At 52.0% G+C, this 15477-nt stretch overlaps 5 protein-coding genes across 5 annotated transcripts; all 5 read right to left on the bottom strand.

Annotated features, from left to right (window-relative positions):
• Window positions 1-1828: 1828 nt before the first annotated feature.
• On the bottom strand, window positions 1829-2121 carry BDZ99DRAFT_391556 (uncharacterized protein; the record flags this gene model as incomplete). Its single annotated transcript, XM_033715734.1, has 2 exons — window positions 1829-1969; window positions 2044-2121. 2 exons carry the CDS (start codon window positions 2119-2121, stop codon window positions 1829-1831), a joined length of 219 nt encoding a protein of 72 aa, XP_033575048.1.
• Window positions 2122-2652: 531 nt separating this feature from the next.
• Window positions 2653-5373, bottom strand: BDZ99DRAFT_72674 (Sec23/Sec24 family protein). The gene is made up of 2 exons (XM_033728854.1): window positions 4030-5373; window positions 2653-3966 (listed from the first exon to the last, which is right to left on the bottom strand). Exons 1-2 carry the CDS (start codon window positions 5339-5341, stop codon window positions 2768-2770), a joined length of 2511 nt encoding a protein of 836 aa, XP_033575047.1. The 5' UTR covers window positions 5342-5373; the 3' UTR covers window positions 2653-2767.
• A 1337-nt stretch (window positions 5374-6710) lies between these two features.
• On the bottom strand, window positions 6711-9552 carry BDZ99DRAFT_447247 (uncharacterized protein). The gene is made up of 7 exons (XM_033718001.1): window positions 9080-9552; window positions 8940-8997; window positions 8774-8882; window positions 8096-8600; window positions 7903-8043; window positions 7252-7846; window positions 6711-7201 (listed from the first exon to the last, which is right to left on the bottom strand). Exons 1-7 carry the CDS (start codon window positions 9137-9139, stop codon window positions 6999-7001), a joined length of 1671 nt encoding a protein of 556 aa, XP_033575046.1. The 5' UTR covers window positions 9140-9552; the 3' UTR covers window positions 6711-6998.
• Window positions 9553-11252: 1700 nt separating this feature from the next.
• BDZ99DRAFT_522680 (uncharacterized protein) lies at window positions 11253-12116 on the bottom strand (the record flags this gene model as incomplete). Its single annotated transcript, XM_033725718.1, has 1 exon — window positions 11253-12116. One exon carries the CDS (start codon window positions 12114-12116, stop codon window positions 11253-11255), a length of 864 nt encoding a protein of 287 aa, XP_033575045.1.
• Window positions 12117-13227: 1111 nt separating this feature from the next.
• On the bottom strand, window positions 13228-15023 carry BDZ99DRAFT_392336 (alpha,alpha-trehalose-phosphate synthase; the record flags this gene model as incomplete). The annotated part of the gene is made up of 5 exons (XM_033715780.1): window positions 13228-13411; window positions 13463-13802; window positions 13849-14219; window positions 14279-14651; window positions 14720-15023. The coding sequence occupies 5 exons, from the start codon at window positions 15021-15023 to the stop codon at window positions 13228-13230; spliced, it is 1572 nt and encodes a 523-aa protein (XP_033575044.1).
• Window positions 15024-15477: the final 454 nt, after the last annotated feature.

The following is a 15477-nucleotide window of genomic DNA, read 5'->3' as shown; positions in this document are numbered from 1 at the left end:
GGATGACGGAGACGTGAAGAGGACACGATCGAAAGAAGGGAACGGGTGCTCTGATATGTATGTGCACGTAAGCCTTTCAATGGTCACAGACCTGTCGTCAGCATCGCGGATGCCGGCACGAGTTGGTGTGTTGTCTGAAGTAAGGATCGGACGATCCGTTAGGATGGGAGGCCTGTAAGAGTTTTTGTATGTACTAAGAGTAGTCGCTCTTATGTCACTCACTAGACCTTCAAGACTGTCCAATCCCACCCCTGACGTTGAGGCCGCATGGGAAGGTAATCAAGTCTTATTCCTAGGATCTGCATTGTGGGGCTCCGCGGCGACTAGGAAAGCTAATATATAAGACCGGAGAAAGAACGAAATAGGATGATTGAGTGGGGAAATCGTATCCTCAGAAATACTATCTTCTGTTACCACTGGTAACGACAACCTCGCTTCCCAAAGACTGTTCAGACAATATATCTTACGATATTGATCCAACACATCATACAAGAGTACTGCCATGTGTAGCGCTATTCCTTTTTAGCTCATAACGCGACCAATATGATCTCACCCTATCCTTTCAAGACTTGACTGGATGCTTAATTTGCTACGCCATCGCCACGCTTAACTCCGCCCTACTCGTCCTCGCGAGATCGTGTAATAACCTTGCTAGTAAGGTTCTATCTAAAGCATGCATTGCCATGGGCCTAAACGCATTCGGGAAAACAGCCGAGTGATTTCTTTCCGTGGGCCGTGAGTGGTTAGAGCAACGTGCACATGTGACCGACACGGCGTCCCGAGGTCATAAAGGCGTATCGGTTCCTGGGGTAATTGGTGGGGTATCATCTATCCGAAACCTTTATAAAAAAGACAGAAAACGGCTCATTGAGTCGGCATTGATCTTTGTGGGGGGGTGGAAATTCCAGAAGCCTGCAGAAGGTCCTCTGCATAATTGAAAAGTAGTTTCCATCTTTTCTAGATCAGCCTCGAATAAGAGCTGTGCTCCGCTGACTTTCGAGAATCCGTTGAAAGGTTCCGCTCTTTGGCTAATAAGCCTTTGTATATTTCCAAAAAATAAGGCCATGTAGCTGGGCCGAGGTGCTCCAAGTATTGATCGTGAGGCGAAAAAGCGATTTGTAAAGCAGCCTGTTTCAGAATTGCAAGAGTAAGAGCGGCTCGTAGCCTCTTCTGTCGGTAAGAGCTTCTGGCGGCTCCTAGAATCTCTCGTTAGCACTTGCGAATGCAATCTCATACCCCCAAAGAGGAAAATTTGACAAACGACATGAGATTCGTCCCGACTCCATCAAGATGTAGTCTCGATAAGCAGTATTGCTGTAAAGGAAAAGGTCGAACCCGAACCATTATCAGCGCCCATGCAATCCCTCGCCCTCTCTCCAACCAAGGAACATCATACAAGCCCGTGATGCCTGCGGTACTGGGTATCCGTTCCGTCCGTAGACGCTCGCCCGACGCGTCCTCATCTCGCTCTTGAACCATCAAACCGCCCTTGCACCCCCCAAACCGTTCCAGAATCCTAGCGTGTTCGCAAATCTACTTCTTCAGCTTGCTCGACGACGACGACGACGACGACCTCGACGCCGGGGGTCTCACAGCCGGCGAAGGCCTATCCGCCACAATTAACCCACATGCCCAAGCATTTGCTGCGGACAATCCACTTACGTCGCCTCCGTATTCCACCCCAACCGGCTCTTGTACGCCGGGAAACTGGCATAACTCCACGCCTTCACCAGCACACTACCACACCCCTCCCGTATTAGCCTCATCGTTCTGGCATGGAGTAGGTACGCAACCCGCGACTGCAGGGCCTCCGCGCGAGAGCACGAACTCACCTCTGCGTCTTATCCGCGTACTCCTCCGACCGCACCTCCTTGACGCCGACTTTCATGCCGTCCTTGGTGAAGACGACGTTCTTCTTCTCCATCTTCTTGACGCCGCGGTCGGCGAGCTCGTTGGCGTAGAGGTACATCTGAGGTACAAAGCGAGGTGTTAGCCTTGCGCTGGTATGACGGAGAGCCAGAACGGGCTGCGCAGATTTCGTACCTGGTAGCCGATGTATGCGGCGCCGCCTACGAAGGCGAAGAGAATCACCAAGGGGATCAGATTCCCAAGCGCACCCATGGTTGCTGATGGGATGTGGTGGTAATCGTGGGGTGGAGGAAACTCGTCGGGCGGCGGCAGGCGACGGTACAGTGTCGTCAGCGGTGCGCAAAGCGTCGGAGTCGAGGCGGTTGTTGAAGTTGGATACCTGAGGTTTCTCAGACGAGGGACTAATGAAGTTGTGAAGTGAAACACCAGATTGCAGGGCGCGAGGTCCAGTCCCTCGCGTGCTATTATTGTGGTTGGCGCCTCATGGATCGGCCCCCACCTGCCGTTCACGCTTTCGGGCTGAAACACGGCCAGCTGGAGCGCTGGCGCCACACCCGAAATATGTCTTGGTATCAATCACATGCAAGTGCTCCAATTGGGTGGTGTCATACTAAGATTATCTGTCTACGTCCCCTTTTTCCCACCATTTACCTATTCCAGCATATCTGATCTTTGCCGAAAGTGTCGATAGAATTACAGCACGCTGATGCCGCTGGAAAATGTGCCTAACGAAGAGAAATCATTGTTGCCCATGCTCATGACTATGAACCCCCCCAGTACGGCGTCCGCAATCCCACAAAACTAGACGCTGATTGCGCCAGCCCATCTCCTGAATCGTCCTTCTTTCGCTGTCCCGCAAGCTAATCGCGCGGGTTAGTCAGGACTGCGCTCTGCTTTACTAGCCCGCGGTGCTTACCTCCAGTTGGATATGGCGGTGCACATGCACCAGCCAGTCCACATAGCTCTGTGCCTCGTTGTTCCGGTCCTCGAAGAGCAGTCGTGCGAACTCGTACTCCGCTCCATCAAGACCTTGCCGCGCAAGTTGCAGAGTCAGGGCTTTCGAGCCCCTCGCATCCTCGAGGTACTGCAGAATGTTCCGGACCTGGGCGTTCAAGTGCGTTTCAAGGACAGGTAGTGTGGATTGGAATGCATCCAATTGCTTCAAGGTGGTCTTCCCTTCTCCAAATAGGTCTTCCAAGAGATTTGGTGAAACCTGGGCATGTATCCACAAGAGGCATGTTTGGCCGTTGTCGACGATGTACGCACCTCCTTCTTCGACCTGGGAGTATGACGCCCGCTCGGCATCTGGCATGCGAAGGTGGCCGTTCTCATTGGGGAAGCCGTCCTTTTCGTCGAGGTTGTGAATCGATAGTATTCTCGGGTAAAGGTAGAGCGACAGTTCCAGGCACCCCATGGCCTTGATCATCCTCATGTCGTGTACCCTCCGGTCCGTGGGCTCCTTGCCTCCCTTGAAAGATCTGGACTTGATCAATCCGAGTATGTACATGCTGAACTCTTTCAGGTTCTCGGGCAGAACTAGTTGGCCAGGCGGGTTGTTTCCTATAAAGTTCTTCCTGTATCCCGCCAGAATGTCCACCGTCTTCTCAGTGAGGGCCCCTCTGATATCCTTGAGGGACTTCTCCGCCATACGAGCTGCGGCTTCTTTCGCAATGATATTGACCACTGCATCTTGATCCACAAACTTCATGGTGTCCCCGGTCCCTTCGCTAACACTAGCAACGATATTGTGACATCGTACCCTTCGCTCCCCGTTGGCGGTTGTGTAGAGTAAAGCGCTCTGGAAATGAGCGTCTAGCTTTGGATCCAACTTGCCATCATAGCTGAACATAACACCTATTGCTTTGTCCGCATCAATGACGCCAAACTCAAGATCGGCTCCGAAAGTGTGATGGTAGAAGTTGCCGTGATACGCCGAAACCTGGAGGCCGTTGGAGCAGCGAACTTTCATTAGAGCCTGGTAACCCGTTTCTCGCGTCACAGTATGCTTGATCTCTTTCGACAGCTTCAGCGTATCCCGTGGAGAATGGAAGTTGGGGTAATAGAAAGTTTCACCACCGGTATGAGCAGACACATGGCCTAGTAAGAGGTCAGCTGAATGCTCGGGTATGTGTTCATTTTGTAAATTTTGCTTGTACTTACCAATAGTAGCTATATCGAGATAGCCACCGCTGGGCGCCGCCATGAAAAAATCTACGCCAATCCCGCTTTCGACCATTTTCGTCGCTACCTTTCGGTATCCAGGATGCTCCGTTGTAAGTAGTTTCTTCTCCGCATCGTTTGCATGCATACTGCCATTATCGCGCATAAACAGAGCACCTGGACCCCATGTGGGAAGAGCAGCTAGAGAGCATACTATTTTCCCTCCTGTTGCACCCAATGCAGAGACAGCTGCATTAAGCGTTGGCAGTAAAGCGGGCTCTGGATTTTTTATCTCTCGGAACATGCTCGGTAATTGTGTGAGCAGTGAAGTGATCACGTCTTTCGACTCCTCGGGGTCTACAAATAGGCCTTCGCTCAATGGTACAAATGGGTCCTCAATATCAGGCATGACCATCATTTGTGCCTGATCCAAGCCGGCACCAAGATTGTAGAAATGGATTTCCTTGTCGAACGTTACGATGCCCACCTTTGCGCCGACTGGTAAATTCCGCGTAGCTGGGGTGTCCGGCTGGTCTGATTGTTTATCGGTGCTCCCATATAGAGAGCTTATTATTCCTTCGCAAAATCCATCAAGAAATCCGCGATTAACTGCTTCAGCACTGACATCAATCAAGAACAGCCAGCGAAGGCCGACAGGTTCCTTTGCCCAATATTCCTTGGGAACCATAAACTCCACTGTCCCTAATGATAGTTCAGGTCTTTGTAGTCTATCCACTCTCACGCCGGATGGATCTGTTGGGGAGAAATATTCCGCTGGGACGTCGTTCGGGAATGTGCACATGTTGCATACGAATTTGCTGCCGCCGGATCGGAACGTCATGAAAGGGTTGATGTAAGCTCTACATCTCCGACACCTCGGAGGTCCTATTTCGCCAAAGTCGAGCACTGGTATTGGTTGTTCGCCCTCTTGCTGCGGCGCAAGAGGCTGGAGGATCAAACCTAGGGGTAGAGAAGTTGAGGCCAATGCATCCGAGGAGCCGGGGATATTATTTAGAGTCAGTCTTGCAAATTTCGGTGACGAGTTCCCCTGATCGAACGCGACGAAAGGAACGGCAGCTGGAGGTGGAACATGCTGCTCCATAGTGGGGTACACGTGTTCCAGGTAATATTTCGCCGGTCGGTCTCGAGACCTAGGTACACTTGGGATTTGTTTCGGATCCACGCGACCTTGCGAAGAGGAGGCCGCTTCTCCGCCCAAAGGAGTGCCGGACCTGGCGGCGTGCTGCATAGAACTAGCCTCATTTACAGGAGCAAACGATTGGTTCCCGACTGCTGCTGGAAACTGTGACATCGCAGGAGTCACTTGAGGGTTACTCCACTGAGGTGTACCGCCTAGTTGAGGTGTGTTTTGGTTTAGGAATTGAGTGGGAGTTCCCATCTCGCCCTGGGGCATGCCATTGAAGGCCTGTGAACTGCCACCCGGTCCTTCAAGGTTGTGATATGCATGCCTGTCCTTCTTCTTATGTGCCCTCGGATGGGCCTCCAATCCTAAACCCATGCCACCCATTTGTTGTGCCAGGCCTGCCACTTCTGCTTCGTTCGCCGCCGGGGGTGCTGGTTGAGGGGGAAAGTAGCCCTGCTCCTGGGATGGAGTGGCTGGGTTTGCACTGAGGGGTGTGCCTATGTATTGATTTGGAGGAGCTCCGTATGTAGGGGATCCGACTTGCTGATATCCGCCAGGACTTGAGGCCACAGGAGGGCGGAACTTGGCAGCTTCTTTTTTCCTGGGGTTTGGCGGGCCGTTGAGACCTGGCGAGCCTACCGGGGAACCTAGCGCGTGGTACATGGAGAATTCGGACATGTTGGCGGCGGTGACTTGGGAGGGTTCTAAAGTTGCGGAGGTCTCCAGCGAGTGCTGGCGCAGTGGAGGATTCGGTCAAGGCGTCGTAATCACAGGGCGGGCGATGGAAGTAGATCGCGCTGTGGCGTTCGAAATAACATATCCTAAGCAGAGGTCTACGAGGCTTATGCCCAAGCAGGAGGGCGTGCGCGTGAAAAGTGTTGGTGGTTGTGGAAATCTGGCTCGTTTTGATGCCCCCTCTGGAATAATTCGGTTTAGCTAGTGCCAAGGACACTCTGTCTCCTTAACCATGGTCAATATTGCAGTCTGATGCGCCACTACCGGAGCACTCTACAGAATAGAGGGATTATCTAGCAGAATTATTCAAAGGGCCAAGATACCGATGCACTACATGACATTCGTGATGGTACTGAGATTTGGCCAAGTTGCCTTACGGTTGGACCAAGCTACAACAAATATTGACTGCTCAGCCAATCACACCAGACGCAACATGTGAATGGAGCTAGTTTATATTTTCGACTTAAATTGCTTAAGTAGACTTAAGCTAACCTAATAGGATTACAGTGCTAAACCATAAGTTTGGGCACTCCTTGCGACTGCTTGGGGTACCCCGATAGGTTTTTTTTTTAAACTCCGAATACTATGTAAAGGTCGATGCAGTGGAAATTAGACATGCCTTTTGATTGACTGAAGTGGGGTCACCTGGGGCACCCCTTACAGTGGTGTCACAAGAGCAAGAGTGAAGACATATCCGTTCTCCCAAATTTATGGCCTCGTACTGTAACAAACATGAGCATCGATAGAAATTCTGATAGATGTTCAACTGCTGAGGGGTCGAATTACATCTACTTTTAGTAGGCTTCCGCTCATTGATTCGTTGCCGTTAGAGGAACCTACAGGCAGTCGAACGCAAGGATGTTTAGACTCTTTCAGAGTACAATTTGTAGGTTTCTTATTAATATTACATTCATCTTATTACCCCAATCGTACAGTACCTACGTCCCAGCGTTATCTAAAAGGCCCTGACCGCTTAGGGAAAAGGTTTCGGCAAGAAGTTTGTAATACAATAGACGAAAGAAGTAACGTGAGCTCGCTCATCCGAAGTACACTCATAGCATACGCATTGGATGTCTCCGTTTCTAAGTAATCATGGATAGACGTATATTGGACCACACGTAAGCACGTGTCGACGCGCCATCGCGAGTATTTGAGCATTGCTGAGCCCAAACTCGCGGCCAATGAGGTTGAGTCGCCCTAGAAACCACTTCCTCTGCTTTATGGGCACTACATCTGTATTTCCAGCCACGAAGAGTGGCCAAACAAGGAAATAGGCCCCTAATGCTTCGGCAGCTAAGTTGGAGTCAGCACAACGCACGGTGACGGAGTATCTAGATACTAACCTGACTGGTCCTGGCCGAGCTGCTTCGCCACTGGCTGTAAGTCGTAGTTCATGTGGAAAGGAACGCTCGCTGCAATCTCGTCTGTCATGGACTGAATGACGAAACGGGCTCGCGCGCACTTGCGTTCTATCTGGTGGTCCTCCCGCTCCAACGCCATCCATGTAACACATCCCAGAATTACACTCTGGCAGAATATCCGACTGACGCGGTAGTCGTTGACGATGTTTGCAATGAAGACGTCTCCGTACGTGTGCTGCGGGCCCGGCCACTCATCCGCATTTTCCACATCCTCCGGCATATCATACACCATTTTCGTCGTGCTGAAATTCCAGTCGTCCGGCAGAGTGTGAGCCCAGTTCTCAAGATTCGCGTCTACCATCTCTGCGTACCCTATCAAGGAAAGCACTTCCGCTTCGGTTTCAGGAGTTTTCTCGCTAGTAAGGAGGTCGTGAGCGCGCGTCCGCACGTTTGGTAGGTCGATCGATATCAAGGTAAGGCGGTTTGCGGCGTTTTCTTCGCTGTGTTCGGAGCCGATCCAGCCGTATTCGCCTGGAAACTCTGTGACTGGTATCGATCGTTGGACGCAGCTTGTGATCTGCGTCGAATCAGCTCAAGCAAAGCTAAAGGTATAGAGCACTCAAGGCTGCGCACCATCATTGTCCGCACAGCTCGGAACACGCTATAAGAAAACGGATTCTTGAATTGTTCGTTGCCTCTGAGTTTGACGAGAGCCACAGCTCCATCGACGTGGTTCGCCCATGCGTTGACCGTTTCAGGGGTTGCCATGATAGCCTGTTACTCAACGTCAGACTAAGCATGTTGGAATCCCTTCGGGATATCATACCTCATAAAGTGAAAATAGCAGTACTGCTAAAATGGTAGCATCAGACTTGGACTCTATTGGATCTTGCAGCGCCACATTAAGTTTGGTCAATGCTTGACCGTACGCTATGGACGCGTCTTGCAGTAGATTTTGCCTTCCAGGGTAATTTCCTAGCGTAGAGAGCGCAACAGCATGTGTAGCAGAGTGGAGGGCGGAGGAGGGCGATTCTTCATTATACTTTGGGACTAGCAATTCAAGAAACCCGCGCATGCTCTCTGCTTGCTGCGGTAATACAACGAAATTACGGAAGAAGAATGCTGTGGCTTGAACCTCTGTCGACGGAGGGAATACTGGGGGTACAGCATTTCCTTGTTGCCACAGGTAGGCCTGGAAGAGTGCGAAATCGGTGGGAAGAATGAAGGGAGGGGACTCGTCGTTCGCCGGCAATGTCTGTGAGCGTGGGCTTTCTGAACGGAGTGCAAGAGTCGACACTGGACTCTGCTCAGAGAAAGAAGAAGGCGATGCTCTGCCCAGGAGGTGTCAGCTCATGGTGATAGTGCTACGCGGGAATCGCAAGCACTGCTGCTTTGGGGAACCACGCGCATGGAGACGATAAGAAGAGCATGTGAAACGTAAATAGCGGTGACACCGATGACTTCGGCTATAAGAAAGAGGCAGATTCTGATGAAAGCTACTCACTTCGAGGACGATCCCTGGGAGGTAGTCGTAGCCCCTGAGGCTTTTCTTGCTTTGCGCTCCTGTACTATGTTCTCATCTCTGAAGATGAGGTCGAACTCGTCCTGGTATCCTATGTAGACATGTATATTAGTACAGGCGTACCATGTCCCAGAACAGGTAAACTGACCTGGACAAGTACGACCAGATTTCTTGCACTGGCTGCAGATGGGACGTTTCTCATCACACTAAGCCACAATCAGCACACAAAGTGGAAGTCGGCGGATGAAGAGTATTGCCACATCGCAAGCTCTTCCGTTCGGGACCTACTTTAATACGGCGGGTTTTGCACATCTGGCACCCCCGGCTTGGCTTTCCCGTGTACACCATGATACGAATAGAAGGCAAGGTAGAAAAGAGCGATGACTCAGACGTAGAATTATGCCAGGCACGAGTCGAGCATTCACCCAGATATTGGAGCCTCAGTACAGGCAGTCCACGATAGAAGTAAGCTATGAAGAACCTCTGGGACAAACTCCGCCCCGAAGCACACGTCTCCCATCAAGCCTTCCAGACGCCCTGGCAGTGAGTCCTCGTAAGCGGTCGAAGCCTGAATGTGACAGTAGGGAATAAAACGGACGGGCCGAGCACAACGGGTAAGTTGAGCAACCGGGGAGACGGCGATGGCGCGTCAAAGCGAGAAGAGAGCAGCGAGCCAAGTGTCCTGATCCATATCTTGGACCGAAGAAATGGGAAAGCTATTAGCCTAGGCACAACGACGGGCTTCGGTTGGTCGAATGATACGAAAATTACACCTGGGGATAGGGCACAATCGACGTGCTTGACTGCATATAGGCATCGGGGCGTCGGAGCGACTGTGTCGCCGTTCGGAGTCGTTCACCTGCGAAAGGTGAGGGTTCGCAAGCATCACGCATTGCGGTTAGCCTGGCGTACACCGACCACGACGGTTGGCTGCGAAAGCCTGCGACGTCTGTGCTTCCTGGTGGCGCAGCAGCAATTGTAAGCGACAGCCCTGCCGTCCTGGACATACGAGCTTCCTCGAACGCTCAAGAGTCGTTGTTGCCTGAAGGACTGCAGTGTTTCGTATGGCTTGCCGCAGCGTCTGACGCAATCGTTGCCCATGGATGCAACGACTCGCACTGGTTGCAAGAATTCGAAATTACCTCTTCCAGGGGCCGTCGACTTGCGACCCAGTATCAGTTCGTCGGGCATGTTTCGAGTGAGATCCTGCGCCCTGAGCCACACTCCACTGTCTCGATGCGGGCTCATTGTGCGTGCCACTAGCATTTAAGCTTCAATGTATGCTTGTTGACGTGGATTGTGGCTCGGATGGCGGCGGGAGCCAGCTGAATCTGATATAATGCGCGGCTATTCTGCAAGGCACACTTCTCCTGAGTCTTGACAGCGATTCGATGCTATTTTCGTTGCTCCCCCTTCCAGTTATGCCCTACCAGATTCAACTGACAGTACTCGGGTCCTTCGAGTTCTACAAAGAGCCTCCCTCAGGCCCGTCGAGTTCCATGATGAACTTCACGTGTCCGTCTTTCCAGTTGACGTATGCAAACAGGACACTTACAGCTGTTCTCCTACACCCACCGGAAACTCTTCACTATCATAACTAGACTATCGACTGGAGCCATTGTAGCTTTCTCCACGTGATACGTATCTTGGTCTAAGCGAGGAATTAGTCCCAGAATACATGAATTGGTGGTTTGTCGCTCACTTGACTTTTCGATAGCAGTCTTCTATTCCAACATATCAAGTTTATCATCTCCGTCCGGTCAATCAATGGCAGGTGGATCTTTTTCAACACTGTCTACAGCCTATTTCAGATATCTACTAGAAGGGGCAAGATGTAGCCAAGGCATGAAAGGGCTTTTCTTAACGACACGCTCATTCGTAAAAGTTCAAAGTCACTGGGGTCAAAATCTACATGTATAAGGAGATCTTTGTTATCTTATCTCTATCGCCACTTGTGTAGAGAATTTTTTTTTGTTTTATTATTTTAAACAAGTTATAACTCCAATTCAACGAACTCAACACCCCGAAAACGCATCCACCACCCCATATCATCCTTAAACCCTTCCATCCAAATAACCATCGACAAAACACTACATCCAAGCCTCTCACCATTCCAGCCCTCAATCACCCTTCAAACTCCAGCACGGCTATCTCAGAAGAGACCGTCACACCGCCACACCAACACCATCAACCTTCACCCCCTGCGACCAAACCCAGGCTCAAAAAGCACCTTACACCTCCTCATCCAATTCCCATCCTCCCCCACCATCCTCTGCCACTTCCGCACCCCCTTCTTAATCTCCTTAACAATCCTTTCCCCATCCAGCACCTCCCTCCCCTCAGCTCCCGCACCCTGCCGCTCCACGCTCCTCGCCCGCTGCGAATCCTCACCACCCCGCCTCTCCCCACTCTCTCCCCGCCGCGCCCGCTCCCCGCCCTCCCTCTCCCGCCCACGATCCCTCTAATCTCGCGGCACTCGCAGATACCGCGGGTTCTCCCGCCACTTCACAGCATTCGCCCGCCTCAACCCACACGCCCCAGTCGCGCCCTCTCGCTCCGGTGGACTGAGGACCAGCGCCGGCGGCATACCCACCCCCACCCCCTCTCCCGCACCCTGTGGCTCTAGGACCGGCGTCGGCGGCACAACCACCCCCTCCTCTCCCTCCCCATAGTCCAGTGGGCGCAGCACCGGCGTCGGCGGCATAACCCCATCCAGCGGGCCCAGGACCGGCGTCGGCGGCGTGACCACGATGGCGATGGCGCAGTGCGCGGCCGCGCGCTGGTGGAGGTAGGCGTCCCACTTCTGCAGGACGCGGTGGCGGGATACCAGGGAGCGGGGGGTGAAGCACTTCCATGAGGGCTCCTTGGGTAAGGTGGTGCTGGAGTTGGGGTTGGGGAGGGCGAAGGTGTGGGAGGTGGTGTGGGTGGTGTGGGTGGTGGGGATGGGGTCAGAGTTGGGCTTGGATTTAGACTTGCACTTCCACTTGCACGGGGTGTATTTAGCGGCACGGCTGCACCTGGACTTGGACTTTGTGGATGTAGAAGCTGGGGGGATGGGGATAGCCGGCGGAGGGAGTGCGAGAGGCTCGAAGGGGCTCTGAGTTGCATGGCGGTTTGTGGATGGTGGTGGTGGCGTTGAGACCGGGACCGGCTGGGCGTGGGCCAGGGTTTCGTGGAGCCACTTGTGAATTTTACTGGTGAGGCAAGACGAGGAGATTTCGGAGGAGTCGGGGGAAGAAGAAGTAGTGGTAGAATAGGAAGACCAAGAAGAGGAAGAAGAGGCGTGAGACGCCTTTTCTTTCTTGCTTTTAGGTGCCGAGTCCATTGCGAGTGGTGTCTGGGTGTCCAGGACGTGAGTATTGGGAAAGTATCTCAAGTAGAGTTCGGAATTTGCTAAGGTATTGGTGTCGTAGCCGGATTAGAACTCTTCTAGGCGCATATTTATGCGAGAAGTATTGGAAAAAACAAGTAGTCCTGTGTGTGAGAGGTATTGGAAAAAGTAGTACTGTGTGTGGAGGTATTGGGAGATAGTTTTACTGTGTGTGCGAGGTAAGAAGAAAATGTGGGAATAGAAGATTGAACATATACCCCAGATCGAGTGCGCTCTGATTTCGGTTCCAAGTTTCGATGCGTAGCCTCAATAATCTTACCAAGATTCTCGCAATGGTGGATGATTCGGTTCCAGAGATAAGATGCGAATTTGCTGGTACAAGGTTCGGGTACCATGGTTAGGAACCACGATAAAATTGAGGATGGGTACAAAGGCAGGTACTGTTTGTGTGGCTTTGGTGTACATAGGATATCTAAGTACAGATCGCAGAGCAATGTCATAGTTAGCACGGTGGCATATGATGCATGATCAAAAATGAAAGTAGAAAGACTTCTTGTAGACATCCAAATATCTCCAATTAGCCATAAGCCCTACCTTGTCACTACTTGCGCTCTTTCGATACGCTCTGAAGATGCGGACCAGGTTTACGCTGCTCTCGAGCGCGATTTGGGTTGGCTTTCCAATACGTACCCGCCGGTACCGAGTTAGATGGTCCCAAGAGGTGGAAACCAGGGGTCACTTCGGCTATTTCCTAACATTCGTCAAAGAGCCGTGAGCTCCTCAATACACCAGCACAGCAGAAAAGCTAGGTATTGATGCCAGGCACATTGCTAGTATTAGCTACGCACACACGAGAGCACAGGTTACAGGAGGGAAGAAAGTAAGATGCTAAGGTGGATGACTGAAAGGGACAAACGGGCTCCTCAGGCAGAGACACTCTCGTGTACGCCAGCCAGGTTCTAGCTTCTAAACCTCCACACCCACGTGTGGTATGCGCCGTCATGCTATTTCGTGCCGATTGTGAATTGGGATGTACAAAGTGTTGGGGTATTTTGATCAAGAAGGGAGAATAGTGGCAGAAGGTAAGCAGAGCGAGCACATCGATCTACAGAGGCACGGACTTTTCGGGGACCAGGACGATGTGCTCTTGCGTGGTTGACGGTCGTTCCGCAGGCTGAGCATTGCTGTCCGTGGAATCGAAAGTCGAGCCCCGGCGGACTTTGAGCTTGTTCTCAGCATGCTCTGAGATTCTTGTGAGCTCGCGGACGAAAGACTGGCCCCACCACGCGCTAGAAACAGAGTTAGCTATCGGCAGGAGTCTTTGTGAGTATGTTATCTACCTCGTGTACTTGTTGACATATTTGGCCATTTTCTGGTAGTTGATGGCACGCTGTTCATCGCCCATGGTCACGGCGTCGTGGATCGCGTCGGCCAACTCTTCCGTGTTCCACGGGTTGACTATCAAGCTGCCATTCAAACTCTGTGCCGCTCCCGTAAATTCGGATAGTATCATGACTCCGTGACGTTTCTGCTGCGTAGCGATGTATTCGTATGAGACCAGGTTCATGCCATCGCGGGTGGAAGACACGAGACAGACGTCGGATACGGCGTAGAGAGCGATCAGCTCGTCGAATGAGACAGATTTATGCATGAAGTGGATGGGCATAAATTCGATCGTGCCTATTAATGTTAGTAAGATGGTGCGCACTCCTGTTCCTAAACGTACCGAATTTGCCGTTTATCCTTCCCACAAGCTCATTCACAACAGCACGTAGATTCTGATACTCCTCGACGTCTTGTCGACTGGGCACTGCTACCTGCACTAATACCACCTTGCCTATTTGATCAGGGTGCTCGGTGAGGAAAACCTCAAGAGCGTGAAGCTTCTGAGGTACTCCCTTGATATAATCGAGGCGATCTACGCCCACGATGAGCTTGACACCCTGAAACTTGCGCTCCAGAGTAGCTATGCGCTCTTGGACTTTTGGCTTCTTGAGACCTTCTTCGAATTTCTCGGGGTCAATGCCGATAGGGAATGCACCCACGGTCACAAGCTTCCCTTGAAACTCAACCCCATTTGGCGTAGTCGCCAATCCACTGTCAAGAAACGTCAGTGCACGCTTTTCGGGCCAAACCGTCTGGTCGGAGTAACCTACAGGATTCTTGAACAGCTGCTCAGGAAATGGCGGGCGTAATCGTAGGTATGGAACCCGATGAGATCGCAATGGAGTACGCCGAGCAATATTTCGTTGCGGACCGGAAGAATCCGATATATCTCGCTACTCGGGAAAGGTGTGTGCAGGAAGAAGCCCAGCTTGACATTTTTCTTGGAAGTTCCAATTTCCTCACGTAACATGGCAGGGAGCAGCATCAGATGGTAGTCGTGGACCCACACCATATCGTTGTCGTTCACATCAGCTGCAATTGCTCGCGCGAACAAGCGATTCGCTTCGGTGTAGGCATTCCAGGCCGACTCGTCGAATGTGATTTCTCCAGGATGGTAGTGGAAGAGTGGCCAGAGGATAGAATCTATAAGACAGCTGTTAGCTTCGTGTCGCATTACGCACACTGGCAGGTGCCGCAACGTGTATACGAACTTGAGAAGCCGTTGTAATGCCTGTCCGCGAGCTCGTCATCCAGCATTATTGGTACAGCATTGTATTCGTCCTTCAGCCGGGCTTTCAGCTCGGGTATCTCGTTTTCGGGCACCTCAAGACCTGGCCAGCCGTACCACTGGAAGGTGGTGGATTTGGAGAGGCCGCTCAATCCGCTAACCAACCCGCCAGAGGACATGGAGAAGTCATATTTCCCCTCATCTGATCGCTTGATTGTAATGGGCAGCCGATTGGAGACAAGAAGCAGGCGGCCGTCGGTCTTGGGCTCTTCTGTAGCGGCCGGCATGTTGGTGGAGGGAGAATGGGTTTCCAGGAAGCTGGAGCTAGTTAGACGGGGAGGACAGAACAATGGTGTTGAGCTGACTCTGGAGATTCTCCACCACAAGGAAGATTTCACCGAACGGCTGGTGGAGGAATTGGTACGGTGACGGAAGAATGATCGGGTAGTTGAGGAGGTGTACTCGGGCTGGTCCGCAAGCGTCCTGTGCGGCGAGGACTGGTGAGTACGAGGGAAATAGTGGGCCGAGGTCGGTGAAATGGAGGTCACGTAGCGAAGGTTCTGGCAGGAGCAGCGGGCGATAGTGGGTAAGGTGAGGCGGAATTGGGTTGTGGTTGGGAGAAACGGCTGGCTGCACAGCTATACAGACAAGCAAACAGCACTCTCATGACCGTTTATTGACGTCGCGGCAAGCATGGACCAGGCGAGGCCTAGCAACGTTCCAAGATTCTTCCATTCTATT

Source organism: Mytilinidion resinicola (genome assembly GCF_010093595.1).
Source record: "Mytilinidion resinicola strain CBS 304.34 unplaced genomic scaffold BDZ99scaffold_13, whole genome shotgun sequence".
In the NCBI taxonomy this organism is placed as follows: Eukaryota; Fungi; Ascomycota; class Dothideomycetes; order Mytilinidiales; family Mytilinidiaceae; genus Mytilinidion; species Mytilinidion resinicola.
Note: the sequence above shows the minus strand (reverse complement) of the source record. Positions and strands in the feature narration are given on the sequence as shown.

Excerpts from the sequence above, each read along its gene's own strand:
- BDZ99DRAFT_447247 (XM_033718001.1), bottom strand. The coding sequence starts at position 9,139 with ATGGTGTACACGGGAAAGCCAAGCCGGGGGTGCCAGATGTGCAAAACC. Across the intron at positions 8,998-9,079 it reads GCAAAACCCGCCGTATTAAA|TGTGATGAGAAACGTCCCAT; the intron begins GTAGGTCCCGAA and ends ATTGTGGCTTAG. Across the intron at positions 8,044-8,095 it reads TGCTATTTTCACTTTATGAG|GCTATCATGGCAACCCCTGA; the intron begins GTATGATATCCC and ends GTTGAGTAACAG.
- BDZ99DRAFT_72674 (XM_033728854.1), bottom strand. The coding sequence starts at position 5,341 with ATGTCACAGTTTCCAGCAGCAGTCGGGAACCAATCGTTTGCTCCTGTA. Across the intron at positions 3,967-4,029 it reads TCTCGATATAGCTACTATTG|GCCATGTGTCTGCTCATACC; the intron begins GTAAGTACAAGC and ends ACCTCTTACTAG.